The sequence below is a fragment of the Astatotilapia calliptera genome, chromosome 15 (genome assembly GCF_900246225.1).
Source record: "Astatotilapia calliptera chromosome 15, fAstCal1.2, whole genome shotgun sequence".
Classification (NCBI taxonomy): Eukaryota; Metazoa; Chordata; class Actinopteri; order Cichliformes; family Cichlidae; genus Astatotilapia; species Astatotilapia calliptera.
Genome location: NC_039316.1, coordinates 20,760,386 through 20,775,847, shown reverse-complemented (window position 1 = coordinate 20,775,847; position 15,462 = coordinate 20,760,386). Strand labels below are relative to the sequence as shown.

Below are 15,462 nucleotides of genomic sequence, written 5' to 3'. Positions count from 1 at the left end.
CTGCTTAAAAGCTCAAACACCCAGAAGTACGACCTGTTAAAACTCAGAGATGAATTCATAAATCATTCACGTTGTGATTGGTATTATGCAGGAATAAACAGTGTAAATGTGAGTAATAGCAGATGTACGAGTCAGTAATCTGCTGACTTTATACTCAACAAAATCAAAATCGACCCTCACATGATGAAGTGTCAGTGTGATTTATTTAAATTGGAATTACTTGATAATCTCTCAGAGTCTGACGGTGAAAAAGCCAGGGGATTAAAAGGGGTATTATCACTCTTTAAAACTTTATAAGGGCAGGTTTTCACATGTGAAGTTGACCTGTAAGATCATATCAAGGTCTAAAACTATTTCCACCACCTTGGGAGCTGGATCATGTGGAGTTGTTTGTACTTAACAGGGACCATGAATGGTCCATAGTGATTTTTTTTAATGGTGATAAATAAGAGGGAGGATATGCGACGGTCAAAGCTAAGTTTTAACTCTGGGAAAAAATCTGTGTCCACTTCTTTGTGCATATACAAATAGGAATGTATTTACAATGCAGGAGCAGACACTAAAGGTTCATTCCAGGACACGTCACTCTGTTAACCCGAGTTATTGTTACTAGTGTGACCTTATGGGTCATGCTAACTTTGTACATCTTGATGCATTCTCAATCATTCAGGAAAGTTAGTCTCCAAAAGTTGATTCTGTTCATCTGGACGTAGCATTTTTGTGGGAGAAACGTTTCGTCACTCATCCAAGTGACTTCTTCAGTCTCAGCTGACTGTTTCTCCAATCTTATAAACAGTACATTTGCATAATGACTGAAACCAGCCCACTGAAGGAACAATGGGCTGGGAGGTCAGTTCCTTAATCATAATTATGCAAATTCTCATGACCATTGATCAGCAACCACTGACCAAAACCCACTGATCAAAACCCACTGATCAAAGACCACTGATCAATGGCCATGAGTACCATTCACAGAGAATTGGGGAATGGCTGCAATCACAGCATTGTAAGATGGCGAAAGATGTACCCTTTGGCCCGCTGGTGGGCAGCTCTGAACACCACATCCAGAACACCCTGGATTTTGTTGAGAAGGTGAGAGATGTCATTATGGAGGCAGATGAAACCATGGTCTTGTACGACGTTACATCTCTCTTCACTTGGATCCCGGTCACGGTAGCGTTGGAGGTAGTCCGTAAGAGATTACAGGATGACACCAACCTCAGCAACAGGACCACTCTCAGCATCGACCAAGTGTGTTTGCTTTTGGAACTGTGTCTTCATTCCACCTACTTCACATACAAGGGTCAGTTCTACAGGCAGAAACACGGGTGTGCCGTGGGCTCCGCAGTTTCACCCATCGTGGCCAATTTATACATGGAAGAAGTGGAAAAGAGGGCTTTGCTATCCTACCCTGGAACATCACCAAGCCATTGGTTCAGATATGTCGATGACACCTGGGTGAAAATCAAATCTGAGGATGTACTACACTTCATGGATCATATTAACTCGGTGGACCGACACATCAAATTCACCAGGGAGGTTATGAAAAGGGGCAGGTTAGCCTTCTTAGACTGTGAGATTTCCATCAGTAATGGGGGACATCTAAAAGCAGACGTGTACCATAAACCTACACATACGGATCAGTATCTAAGGTTTGACTCTCATCATCCACTGGAGCACAAACTGGGTGTCATCAGGACGCTACAACACAGAGCGAACACCATCCCCACAGACACAGCGGCCAGGAAAGCTGAAGAACAGCACATCAAGAAGGCCCTGAGTAAATGTGGTTATCCCAGCTGGACTTCTGTCAAAGCAGGAAAGGCACCTAAAGAAAGCTCCAGCCGATCCAGGAGAGAAGGATGACCGGTGCCCAGGCGAAAACCTATAATGATCCCATATGTGTCAGGAGTGTCAGAGCAGTTGAGACGGATTTTTTCTAAACACCAGGTCTCTGTGGCTTTTTAACCCCAGAACACGGTGCGCCAAAAATTGGTCCATCCCAAGGATCGGGTCCCCCGACACAAACACAGTAACATAGTGTACAATGTTAAGTGCCAGGAGGATTGCCAGGATTTATACATCGGGGAAACCAAACAACCTCTGGCGAAGCGGACGGCACAACACAGAAGAGCTACCTCGTCAGGCCAGGACTCTGCGGTCTATTTACACCTACAGGCCAGTGGACACTCTTTGAAGGATGAGGATGTGCACATCCTGGACAGGGAGGAACGCTGGTTTGAGCGCGGAGTCAAGGAGGCCATTTACGTGAAAAGGGAAAGACCATCTCTGAATCAAGGAGGGGGCCTAAGGGTACATCTTTCGCCATCTTACAATACAGTGATTGCAGCCATTCCCCAACTCTCTGTGAATGGTACTCATGGCCATTAATCAGTGGTCTTTGATCAGTGGGTTTTGGTCAGTGGTTATTGATCAACGGTCATGAGAATTTGTATAATTATGATTAAGGAACTGACCTCCCAGCCCATTGTTCCTTCAGTGGGCTGGTTTCAGTCATTATGCAAATGTACTGTTTATAAGATTGGGGAAACAGTCAGCTGAGACTGAAGAAGTCACTTCGATGAGTGACGAAACGTTTCTCCCACAAAAACGCTACGTCCAGATGAACAGAATCAACTTTTGGAGACTAACTTTGTACACTTTAACGGTTTTGTTGAGCTTCGGGGGAAAGTCACACAAAGTCACTGGTTTATCTGCACGATAGCACAAGATCTCTACACTCAGGTAGGTGATACAAAGATTATACACAGCTGTGGCACAAAAATGGGTGGGAAACAGAATAAAGGCAGGAAGTAGAATAACTTGGTTATGTCAAAAGTGTTTTCCAAATTAAACATGAAGTGACAAAACTGAAACCAAGCATACCTTACATAATAAAAGATACTTTATATCATTTTGTGTTAGTTTAAACTTCTTAGCTTTTTTCAGCTTAGGTACAAAAAAGATCTTTTGCTTACTAGAGTTACAGGTTCATGATTCCCTATAAACAAACACTTGGTGATGGTGGGGAGGAACAACTTTTTTTCTCAGGTCTCAGATGAGGGCACTCATTTCCTGCATCTGGTTTAGGGGGTGAGAAGAAAGTCAAGGTGGAAAACAAGAGTACTGAGTGACCATTAAAAACAAACAGGACAAAATGTGACTACGGGAAAGGGAAAGGTAATGGTGAGGGGAGAAGAAATTCTTAGTGCATCATGGAAAGTCCCCCAGCAGCCTGAGCCTACAGAGGCATAAGTAAATGATGGTTCAGGGTCACCTGATTCAGTCTTATCTATGAGATTTATGAAAAACGAAAGTTTGAAGGCTAACTGGGTTTGGGTTTTGAAATGTTTGCTCTCTGTTGGGGTAATATGATGCTACAAGGTCTTTAAGGTACGATTAGGCCTGATTGACTCGTTGAAATCTAACTGTACGGGGGAAGACGGATTTAAATTCAGTTCTGAATTCAACAAGCAGCTAATTAATAGAAGTCAGGTATGATCTCGCTCTTTGTTTAATGTCACTGGGGAATTCTGGTCACGGTCAATTGTTTTAAGGCTTGTTAGCATTGACAGCAGAAATCAGGAGCATGGTTATCTGGGCCACAAATTCATGCTTCAAGCACTGGTCATTGTTTACAGTCAGATTATAAGTATATTTTTAAAAGATACAAAAAGACAAATAACTGATAATAGGTGATGGGCTGCAAACAGAAACCAGAAGGCTTCCGGCAACCTAATTACTCACGTAGTTTTATTAGATGCTGAACAATTACAATAATCACCGCCCGGTGATTGACTGTAAGACTGGGACTGTAAGATGCCCAACTCAAACAACAGTTAAATATGGCTGGGCTGTGAAAACGGTGTTGATAAAAATAGCCACATATTCAGTTTTAAATACTATATGTGTTGCTTTATCCGTAAGCTGACATTTTCAGCATGAGCCAGAGAAATCTCCTAAAATTTGGCAGCGGGAGAAAACCCTACTTTATCTTTAGAGTTAATTACAGCTAGGAAAAATGCTGCAGCTAAACGTGGTATTCCCTTTCACAGACACACACACACACGTGGGCGTCCCACCACAGGCTGTCTGCTGCTAACCATTAAGGCATGTAAACAAGGCGATTTGGGTGACATACAACCAGAAATGAGAGCTTTCCCAGGGTGCGCTCACAGATCTATCCTGTGTTCGTTGGCTTGCGGCTCTGACAGAGCGGCGTCGATAGCGTGACTTTGCAAAATAACTCCCAGTTGGGAAATGACATGCTCAGCAACTTGTTTGGTGTAATTGGCTCTTAAGTACTTTCTGACAAATCATAATAGTCAGTGTTTGTGACAAGAAATGTGACTGCAGAGCCGGCAGAGGAGATATTTTTAAGATCGGGTGATCCCCTGAGCAGGAAAATGTTGGTTTTTCATTTTTATTTTTATTTTCTTCCTTGCTGCCAACAACAAGGAAGAAAAAAAATGTGAAACTGCAGCTTTGCTTTCATTATTTTAGATACACTGAATTATGACTGCACTTTGTTTAATGTTAATATGTTTGTCCACAAACATGACTGCAACTTTGGAGATGGGCGACCACCGTTTGGCCAGCCTTCAGGCCTGTCACAAGTGACTCTCTGAACTGGTGCCGGTTATCAGAGACAACCAAACATCCACAGGAATATGGTATCATTACTTCTAGGCAGGATTCGGACTTAGAGGTATTCAGAAATAATCCCATAGATGGTAGCTTAGCACCAATGGCTCCTCATGGAGTTCTGCGTACTGAGCAGAATTCCTATTGCAACAACAGATCATCAGCAGGGTAAAACTAACCTCTCTTATGGAGGTCTAAATCCAGCTCACTTCCTGTGAGAGGAAGAGCGACAGAGAAGCAACGCTGCTATGACTGCTTGTTCGCCACAAGTCAGTTATTCCTCTGGTAACTTTTCTGATATCTCCTGCCTAAAACACCGAAAGCCAGAAAAGTCATGAGACCTCACTTTTGGGTGTTGGTTAGCACTTTTGTTGTATTTAGTCCTCTTCTAGACAAAATAATGACAGCTTCGTGTCAGGGTTGAGCCAACTAATTGGAGTGATGTTGCATGTTGCATGCGGCACCACAGTCAGTCTGGAATTTTATAATATTGTTGTCCATGAGCATGCTTGCAAAGAGCTGAGAATCATTCACTCTTTTAGTGTCCACTTCATTTACATTCTCTGTCACTACTTTGATACACAGAGATGTTTTTTCTCATTCTGCCTCCTTGTGTACAAGTTTCTTTTTCCTATGTTCTGAGCATGCTTTACATTTAGCTGTGAAGCGATTGTTTCTGCCACATTTTTTGCATTTCTCACCATACACTGGACATCTGAGTTTGGTTTTTTCATGTGATTTCCCACAGTACCTGCAGTCCACTGTGCTGCTTTGTCTCTGGCTAGCTGTTCCTTGGATAGCAATGAACCTGTCCTGAGATGGCTTTGTTGATCTCCTGGGAGAACTCTGCTGCCCTGCAAAGCTGTATGCATGTGTCAAGTATCAAGCTTTTCTCCCGCAGTAGTCTCTCCGTCATGTTGGCATTATGAATCCCACATGTTGAGTGAGTCTCTCAATGTCCAGAAATTGCAAAATTTGTCAGCAACAGCTCAGTGACATAGGTGTTGGTAGGTGTCAATCATTAAAACAGATTATTATTGATTTTTAAAATCTTTTTTGAGTTTCATGTGTACCTATTTTCAGTGATATCAATAGTGGGAAATTAACAAGGCATATAATCCTCTCTTTTTGCCATGTTTTTCAAATAACCTGTATTTGACAACAGCATAATGAAACTAGTTTTGGTGTTGCGTCTTGACCGTCTCCAGTTAGTCCAGAATGCTGCTGCAAGGCTTTTAACTAAGACATGGAAAAGAGCGCACATTACACCAGTGTTACGTTCTGTCACTGGCTTCCAGTACATTTTAGAATTCATTTTAAAATCTTGGTACTGACTTTTAAAGCTTTGAATTGTGATGCCCCTGCCTACATTTCTGATCTTTTAGAACGCAGCCTGAGATCATCTAATCAAAGGCTGTTGGTAGTCCCACGAACTCGTTTTAAGACCAGAGGAGATAGATCTTTTAGAGCGGTGGAATGCTCACCCTCCATCATTACGTTGCCTTGATTGTATTTATTCTTTCAAAAAGCAGCTTAAGACTCATTTATTTAGATTGGCTTTTAATTAGATTTGTGCTGTGTTTGATTATTGATGTATTTTATGTATTTCTGTTTCTATATTACTGTGAAGAACTTTGTGGTTTTTATCCTGTAAAATGTGCTATATAAATAAATTGATTTGGTTTGATCCCTCTACATAGATTTTAACAAAGTCCACAACCGCTGCCACCATCTTGTTGACATTTTTTCACATAGAGGTGACAGATTCAAGTGCAGCACGATTCAAATATCAGTCTCCAAGCAAGACAATTATTGTCCCATTTTCAGATTCTGTGCGATCTTATATGACTCTGAACTCATACTGTACAAGCAACAAAGCCTACTGTCTGTCTGTGGTTTGTTAATTTACAGTTTCCATCTTAAGTTTGTTTATTTTGTGCCTTCATCCCTTCGTTGAGTCTTGGCCTGTCTCTTCCATCGTCAAACGCGAACACCAACACAACATATTCGTCTATATATATTTCCACAGAAGCAGAAGTGGACTGACACTTATAATGCACTGGTATTACTGACCACTTAAAGCACTTTAGACTACAAGCCACATTCACCCATGCATTCATGTCTTTGGACTGTGGGAGGAAACCCACACAGAAAGGCGCCGGCCTCCAAAGCCAAAGGCTTCATGCTGTGAGGCAACGCCAGGGGGGCACGGAGCAAATGGCGTGGGGTGGATTTAAACTCGGGCCACCGCAGTAAGGATTTAATCGCACAGTACATGTGGAGCATGCTCAACCAGGAGAGCTGCTCCAGTGCTGCACCTTTGAAAGTCAAATGGTTCATTTTGGAGACCAATAACAAGAAATGCATCGTATCACGTGCCCACTCAGCAATTCACTGAAAGGTAACCACATCGGGTCAACAGTATCCACCCCCATTACATCACTTAAATGTAAGTGACTGCATATTCATCCTCCAGTGGGCAGAAACAGATTTTAGGATTTAATCAGAAAGCAGTGGAAACCAGTGAGATAAAAGTGTTTATCCAAAAGCAGTCTTGTTAAACATAAGGCCCAGGGGACAGAATCGGCCTGGCAAAGACGCCACTCTGGCCCACTGGACGGCTTTGGAAAATGTAATGCAGAGTGTAAATTTTAGTGCAGGTTTTACAGCTTTATTGTCCCCCTGATCCATTCATACTTTGCCAAAGTAATTAAGCAGTGGCTAAATACTTAAATGACAGGAAGGTTCCTGCTTTTTCACTGTCTACAATAGAAATTTCAATTTTTAATAAGAGGATCAACAGTGGAAAAAAATTCTGCAATTAAAAAAAACTTTTTGTAATTTTGTTTTGCAATTACAAGTGAGTCTGGGCATTGAGCTACCAGAATGTATGTTTTCTGTAATTTTACACTTTGATTTCTTATAATTTAGGCCCAAAGAGTCTGACAGATTTCTTTCATTTACTATGACAGCATTTCTTTATCTTGTAGAAAAACTGAGATGTAGTGTAGAAACTATGCTTCTTTTTTTCTTCTATTAAGATATCCAAGGGATTAAGTATGTAGTTAAACTTCTTTACAATGGCAGAGAGGTGAGTTTAACTACTCCAGCCACTTCAAAGATCAAAGTGGGCTGTGATATGAAACGAGTTTGACATCCTTGTCCTAAAGCCTCAACTACAGCTGGGTAACTGCTGACTCAGTCATTGGCTAATTGGACTTAGCTTGCTCAAAATGTAAAGAAGTCTTCATGCTTTAACATTGTTATTCACACGCATGCAAACAACAAAACACATTCTTACAAACAGAGAAACAAAAGCAGTCACACACACACAGATGCTATAAAGCAACGACGCGCTGAAGTCTCAGGGGAGATTTCCATATGCTCGCAGCGCTGAACCATGAAAACTACACTCGCGCTCACACCCTACAAACTAGTGATGAAAGTGATTCCTCCAAACGCTAATCATGACTAAAATAACTCGCTTGATCATCCTCTATCAAAGGCCACGGGACTCACCGACATGTGGACAGACTGACAGAATAAATGTAAGTTGACACCAACCCAGTTGTGTCAACAAAAAAGAAAAAAAAAAACATACAAAAAAAGAGATGTAGACAGGTAGACATATGTGGGACATGGCTAACAACAGGGACTGTATTAAAATTAGAAAAATGAGTGAGACAGAAAAGAGGGTGAAGGCAGAATAAAGACATTAATACTGTTGGAGTCGCATGTGCCAAAGACTTATTAGCTGACCTTGTTCAAAGACTGTTTTCCAATAGTGTTCATGTTAGACAGTTTGAATTAGTGCTCCTGCTTCTGGTGACATTAAAATCGGACCTATTATTATTATTTATTCTTTGTCAGTACTGCTTTTGGCATTACTACAAGTATAATCTATTAATAAGCACTGGGGGAATGAATCCCTTCCACAGTGCTTAATAATCACCACCTTGTGTTCTTTTGTTTGCAACACATGGACAAGACGTTGAACGGGGTACTTCCTAGAAAGTGTCCCTTATTTATTTATTTTTTTGCATTCTTCAAATGTAATGGAAATGAGATGGAAATAAAGCACCGCTGGCTAAAACCGTCTTCAACAATAGTTTGTTTTCGAGCCTGAAAGACATCATCCTGACAACAGCTGGGCATGCTCTTTTGGTCTCTTATTTTTTTGCAGCACCAACACAACACAAGCGTCCATCAAAAATTTAAACATTCATTGTTCTTGCATTCAAGTTTTTATTTGCTGCTGTTGGGCTCAAAAACAATTGAAACATGTCAGAAATAAATTTTCAGCTTCTAAGCTTTTGAGGGAAAAAGGCATTGGACGTGTTTGATTGACGGCTGAGTCAGAGGAGGCACAAAACTGAATGTGAACAAATTTTCAAAGACATGCCAAGCAGCCAAGCGTCAGCTCCGAAGTGTGAAAATGCACAAGACACTGTGGACAATGTGTGTCTTTTACTGTGTATTTTGCTGTGGGTTGTTTTTTGTTGTTTTTTAAATGTTTCTAGTTTTAGGATGACCACACGAGCACAGTGCAGTTCAATTTTATTTTTAAATCTTCATATTGTAAGGTAGGGACTCTAAAATAGCAGAGAGAAAACCCCAACAATCAGACAAGCCCCAATGATCAAGCGCTTTGTGACAGTAGGAAAGAAAAACTTCCTTTCAACAGGAAGAAACATCCAGCCGAACCAGGCTCAGGGAGGGCCGGCCATCTGCCGCGACTGGTTAGGCGTGAAGAGAGGGAAACAAGACAAAAGACACACTGTGAGGATGATCGTTACTCCTCACCACGAGGCAACAGGAAAGAGGACCATACAGTTAGAAGTCCAACATATATGTGATGATGAAGGTTTAGGTAGAGGTTACAGGATAGCAAGAATATTCTAAATATGAATGATGAACCACATTTGTTGAATGAACGGGGAGAAAAAAAGGCCTGGTACATATATTGAGGAATACTGAGAGAATGGGAAGTAGGTTTGGTAAATCCAGACATCACTGCAGGGAAGGAAAGTGGGAAACTGGATGGGAAAGAAAGTCAGCAGGCATGTGGTAGATGGATGGAAAATGGCAGGGAGGAGTTAATGCGACTGACAGCTGACTCCCAGTCGGCATTGATGTGGGGAGGCTCTGACACATGTGGATTTACAAGCTGCTTCTCCCCACCTGCCGCTGAGGGGATTGTCAGCATGTTCATGCATTTCCCACACATCCACCCTTCGTGCTCTGCTGTCAGCCATTAGGAATCACCAGGGCAGCGACAAGGACATGATCCCTCACAGGCTCCCCACCTGCCAACACTGCCAACTGTGTTCGAGAGAGCGCAGAGCCAAGACAGAAGCACCACTGTTGGGAATTACATATGGGTCTCAGCAGTTGTGGGTAAGTGGTTTTCTCAAACAGTATGGCGCCCCTTGCTGGGTGCCTGAAAAGAACATGATGGTTTTTCCATATGGCAGCTTGGTGAGCTTAGTGACAGATGTCCATATTTGTGTTTCATAATACTTCACCAAAGACATAAATATGTCAACAACTAAATGATAAGGAATCCTAATACAATCATAAACCAAAACTAGCTCAAATACAAAGTCAACAATCTCTTAAATGGTTGACAACAGATTATGTGATGTTATTATGTTGTAGGTTAAAAGCACGATGACACATGCCTGCGAGAAGGTCATTTTTCACATGTGCAGGTATTCACTGTTACACCAAATGACAACACTCTGGGCCTAAATTCAACTACTTCCCTCGTCAATCTACCTAGCACACAAAGCAGCAACCAGGCAGCTCACGCTCGTGCTGGAGGGGATTTACATTCTTGCAGGAAAATCTACTCAAGAGGCTGGATTCTCCTATCCGGTCGTTAAGTGATGACGTGATGAATCCTACTTCCGGACCTAAAGTAGTCTGCGTTTAATATGGCTTTTGTGTTGTTAACATGTTTAATGTTATGTATTTTCTTCTATTTAATCTCAAAAAGCTCCTAAAATAGTCAGTGATCACTGTTGACCTCCCTCGGCTTTTATTACCGCTAATCATTTATTTAAGATCAGTTTTTAAAACCTTAGGATGTAACTACAGCCCAGCCCATGCAGCAGTATATGAATGACTAACCTCGTATTGTGGATGGATTATCTCCGTTGTTCTCCTGGCTGAAGTTTGGTTCTTTTACAGCATCCTGCCATGTGATTACATTTGTTCCTGACCACCGAGAACACTCACGTTAACTTTTATCGAGTGGAAAAAGGTTAGCTTGTTTATATTATGCTAACATAGCTGTGTCGCTAGCAGTCACGTAGCACATCATTATATACCAGCTAGCCAAACTTCAGTAACCCTACAAACGTCACTGCTGTTTAGTTTTCTGTCTTCATTTATGTTGGAAGTGATAACAGAGCTGTGCGTTTTAATTTGTTTCCAAAACCCCGCAGTCAGGACATGCTATCCGGTTGTTCAGTCTGACGTCACTAGCCGTGTCTGGGTCTAAACTCCGCTGCAGGTCCATATATCAAACGATCACTATGGCATTACTGAGAGTTGAAAAACTGTCTAAAGTCTTTCATCTTTAATAAAATGATCAGCGTTCTGCTCTACCAGGTGTAACAATTGAGTTTAACATCCAGGCATCCATGAAAACGGAATTTATGACATTTAACGGAGTTAGAAGTTAGCAGGGAGTTAGCTCGCTAGCTTCTATCTAAATACAATATAGCATGTCCTGACTGCAGGGTTTTGGAAACAAATTAAAACGTACAGCTCTGCTATCACTTCCAGCATAAATGTCATGGTCCTGGGCCGTGTTGGCCCAGTATTCTTAGTTCTCTTGTATTTTTGTATTCAGTTCCCTGTTTAGGTTCTGTTTCCTGAGTTGCCCTGTTATGTGGTTCCCTGTGTGCTTTCCCTTTGTGACTCTCACCCCCTGTGTGCCCCTCTATGTATTCATGAGCCCTTGTCCCCTTTCGTGTTTTATTCCATGTTTTCCCCAGCCTGTTATGTCTGTGTTCTCCCCGTGCTCTCTCCTCCTGTCTGAACCTCTGTACTTCCTGTTTTACTTTGACAGTCTCTCGTCAGTATGCGTCATGTTGTGTTCACTCCTGCCCTGTCTCGTTATGATTATCTGTGTCAGCTGTGTTCCCCGTGTGCTCCCACTTCCCTCGTTAACCCTCTGTGTATTTATGTCTGTGTCTCCCTCAGTTCTGTGTCGTAGTCTCCCTCATGCTGCGTGGGTTTCCCTGTGTCTCTCTCCAAGTATTAGTTTATTGTGCCCAGTTTAAGTTTTGTATTTTCCTGTCATCTTGTCAGCAATAAAGCTGCCTTTTGAGTTCATCCCTTGAGTCCGTGAGTTTTGCGATTGGGTCCTCATCCTGCCTGCCACACAGCCGAACCATGACAGAAGACTACGACCACGACATGGACCCAGCAACTCACAACCCCTCCGCTGAGCTCCGGGAGGATTTAATCTACACGGTGGAATATCACTGTCAGGAGTGGGAAGTGCTGCCAGGAGACGAACACCGGGAGGTCGTAGCCGTCCGTCTACAGCGGATGGTGTCCGGACTCCCGTGGCTGTTCGGCGCGCTGCACCCCCACATCCGGGACTTCCTCGTTTCCACCGTAGGCATCCGCCCGGAGCTGCCTCTCCAGTGTGAAGAGTCGGAGGACGTTCAGCCCGGTCCGCTGGCGGATTCGCGGTCCGGCTCGTCTCCTCCCCCTTCCCGGAGAAAACGGCGTTCACGTCGCCGGCGTTCCCGAGCAGCGGAGCAGTTTTCATCCCTGGGTGAGAGTGACTGTGCGTCACACTCTCAGCCCAAGTTTTCTGGACCCGGACTTCATGACTTTTCCACCACTGTGAGTAACTCTGTTTTGCCCGCCATTGTGTTTCCTGAATCGGATAACTCCACCACTGTGTGTTTGGACTCTGGAGACACTATACAGCGAGGCACCTCGGTGTCGGATCATTCACCAGTTGCTAGCAACCTTTGTGTTTTTGAGCCCTCTGATTTTTGTAAAGCTCGCAGTATGTCCTTTGATTTAACCGATATGAATGTGTTACATGTAGAGACAGCTGAACCTAAGACAGCTATCCTACACCAGACTCACCCACACACTGCTACCAGCATTGCAGCCCCACAGAACTGTTTTAACCAGCCTGTACACTCTGGGGTTTTCCAGTCTGAACTCAGCCACACACACCACCATCATCAGCCAAACCATCTGAGACTGAGTGTTCTGTAACTGATGCTCCTTCTAGTAACTGTTTCATGTGCCAACCCGTTGTGTCTTTTGACATGTCCAGTGGTGCCCAGTCAGGTCCACAACCAGTGTTTAATCATTCAGTTTCTCGAGTGAGCGGTAACAAGATGGTCGCTTCCTTTGCTAAGCTAACTGAAAGACTAGGGTTAAGCGTTAAAGAGTTGCTTGATCAGGTCAAGTTTTGTGACCCACGGCAACGCATGCTTGATCCTGTTCGCTACTCCTCTGAACCTGTTGCTGTGAAAACGGTTGTGGGTGTTACTTCGTCCCTGGACTGTGTGGCTCCCCATCCAGTTCAATCTGAGTCAGCCTGCCGAGTTGGTTCACCTATGGACTATATGAAAATTGACTTTGTTTCTCAACCTGTGTTTGTCCTTCCAGCCTCGATTCTGAAAAGAACTGTCTCTGGCGTTCTTCCTTCTCTGACCTGTGTTAGACAGCACACCGTTCCTCAAGAGACAGTAGTTGATGTTGTCTGTTTTGAAACTGCTTCGGTGACTGTCCCTGAGCTAACCTCCTCCAGGACTGCTAGCGCTAACCTGGAGAGTGTTATAGCAGTGGATTTCCTAGGACCTGCTTGCTTTAAACCTAGATCTCCTAAAACTGAGTTTGGCGTCAATAACTTGGTTTTCCCAGTGTCTGTTGCTGCTCCTGAACTCTGCTCTCAAACTCCAGTTCCTGTAACCAGGGCAGCGCAGGCCCAGCTTTCCCTTGCTCCCGTATCAGTTCCTCGGGAGAGGGTGGCTGAGGTCCAGCCGGTCCCTGCTTCTATCCCCAGCCTGGCAGAGGCTCCGTTCATCCCGGCACCCGTACCTGCTCCTCGGGTGGGGTTGATGGACACCCAGCCGTCGCCTGTGCCTGTTCCGGTTCCCCGGGTGAGGTCAGCCGTGACCCTGCCGACTCCTGCACCCGTCTCAGTTCCTCGGGTGGGAGCGACAGAGGTCCAGCTAGCTCCTGCACCTACACCAGCCCCCAGGGTAAAGGCAGCCAGAGACCAGCTCGTCCCTGCACCCGTATCTGTTCCTCGGGTGGGGATGACTGGTGTTCGGCCAGGCCTAGCACCTGTTCCTGTTCCCAGAAGGAGAGCAACCCAGAGCCAGACACCTAATCTACCACAAGCGCAACTACCACTACAACTGGCATTGCTGTCCATAACTCAGTCAGTGGCTCAGTTATTAGCACAGTTTCCTGTTTTGTCACCAGTTCAGTCTTCAGCACAGTTAACGGCTCCACAGTCTGCCCAGTCATCCGCTCCGTTACCGCCTCAGTCCTTTGCCTCATTGCCTGTTAGTTTGTCAGCTCAGTTATTGTCTCTGTCACCAGCTCAGTGCTTAGCCCAGCAACCCGTTCAGTCACTGCCCACCTCAGCTGGAAGCCTTAGTGAGCCTTCTTCACCAGCTGAAGATTACGCGGTGCTGACACACTTTAAACTGACTGTTTGCCCTACACAGCCCCAGCCGTCGCATCCTAAGCCGGCTGCGTGCCCTGTGCCGCTACAGTCAGCGCCCGCGGTGCCAGAGGACCCCGCACCCGCTGGCTCTGCATCCGTCTCCGCTGGGGGTTCAGGAGGACCCCTCCAGCAGCTCCTCGTCTCCGCTGGCGGCTCTGCCCAGCCCGGCCAGCACCTCCTCGTCTCCGCTGGGGCTTCAAGGGAACCTCTCCAGCCGCTCCTCATCTCCGCTGGGGCTTCAGGGGAACCTCTCCAGCCGCTGCTCGTCTCCGCTGGGGCTTCAGGGGAACCTCTCCAGCCGCTGCTCGTCTCCGCTGGGGCTTCAGGGGAACCTCTCCAGCCTCTCCTCGTCTCCGCTGGAGGGTCCGAGGGGCCCGTTCAGCCTCCTGTCTCCGTTGGAGGGCCCGTCCAGCCGCCATCTGCTTCTGGCCCAGCCTCGTCCGAGACTTCGTCCTCGTCTGGCCCAGCCTCCGCTTCGCCTGCTGCAGCTCCATCTCCGTCTGGTCCGGCCCCCGCATCACCCACACCCGGTCCGGCCTCTGCATCGCTTTCAACGTCGCCCGGTCCAGCTTCGGCCTGTGCTTCGCCCAGTCCGGCCTCAGCCTCAGCTCCTGCTTCGCCGTCGCCTGGTCCAGCCTCAGCCTCTGCAGCGACGCCTGGTCCGGCCCCCGCATCGCCACCGTCTGGTCCTGCCTCGTCTGGTCCTGCCTCGTCTGGTCCTTCCTCGTCTGGTCCTGTGCCCACCAGGCCATGGCCAGCATGCCTAACACTGGTGAGCCGCCGCTGCATTCCATGCAGCCGGCCCCCTGAACGGCTCAGTCTCCTTCGCCGCCGCCGCTGCCTTCCGCGCGGCCGGCCTCCTGAACTGCTCCGTCGTCTCCTTCGCCGCCGCCGCTGCCTTCCGCGCGGCCGGCCTCCTGAACTGCTCCGTCGTCTCCTTCGCCGCCGCCGCTGCCTTCCGCGCGGCCGGCCCCCTGAACTGTTTCCACGTCGTCGCCGTTGCCTTCCGCACGGCCGGCCCCCTTAACTGTTTCCACGTCTCCACCGTTCCCGTCCGCATGGTCGGCCCCCTGAACTGCACTGTGTTTTGGGTTGTT

General features: G+C 45.7%; 1 protein-coding gene across 1 annotated transcript; it reads left to right on the top strand.

The window, feature by feature from the left end:
- Nucleotides 1–12,048: 12,048 nt before the first annotated feature.
- On the top strand, nucleotides 12,049–15,132 carry LOC113037585 (flocculation protein FLO11-like). The gene is made up of 4 exons (XM_026194823.1): nucleotides 12,049–12,596; nucleotides 12,914–14,413; nucleotides 14,499–14,728; nucleotides 15,113–15,132. Exons 1-4 carry the CDS (start codon nucleotides 12,049–12,051, stop codon nucleotides 15,130–15,132), a joined length of 2,298 nt encoding a protein of 765 aa, XP_026050608.1.
- The last annotated feature ends 330 nt before the right edge of the window (nucleotides 15,133–15,462 follow it).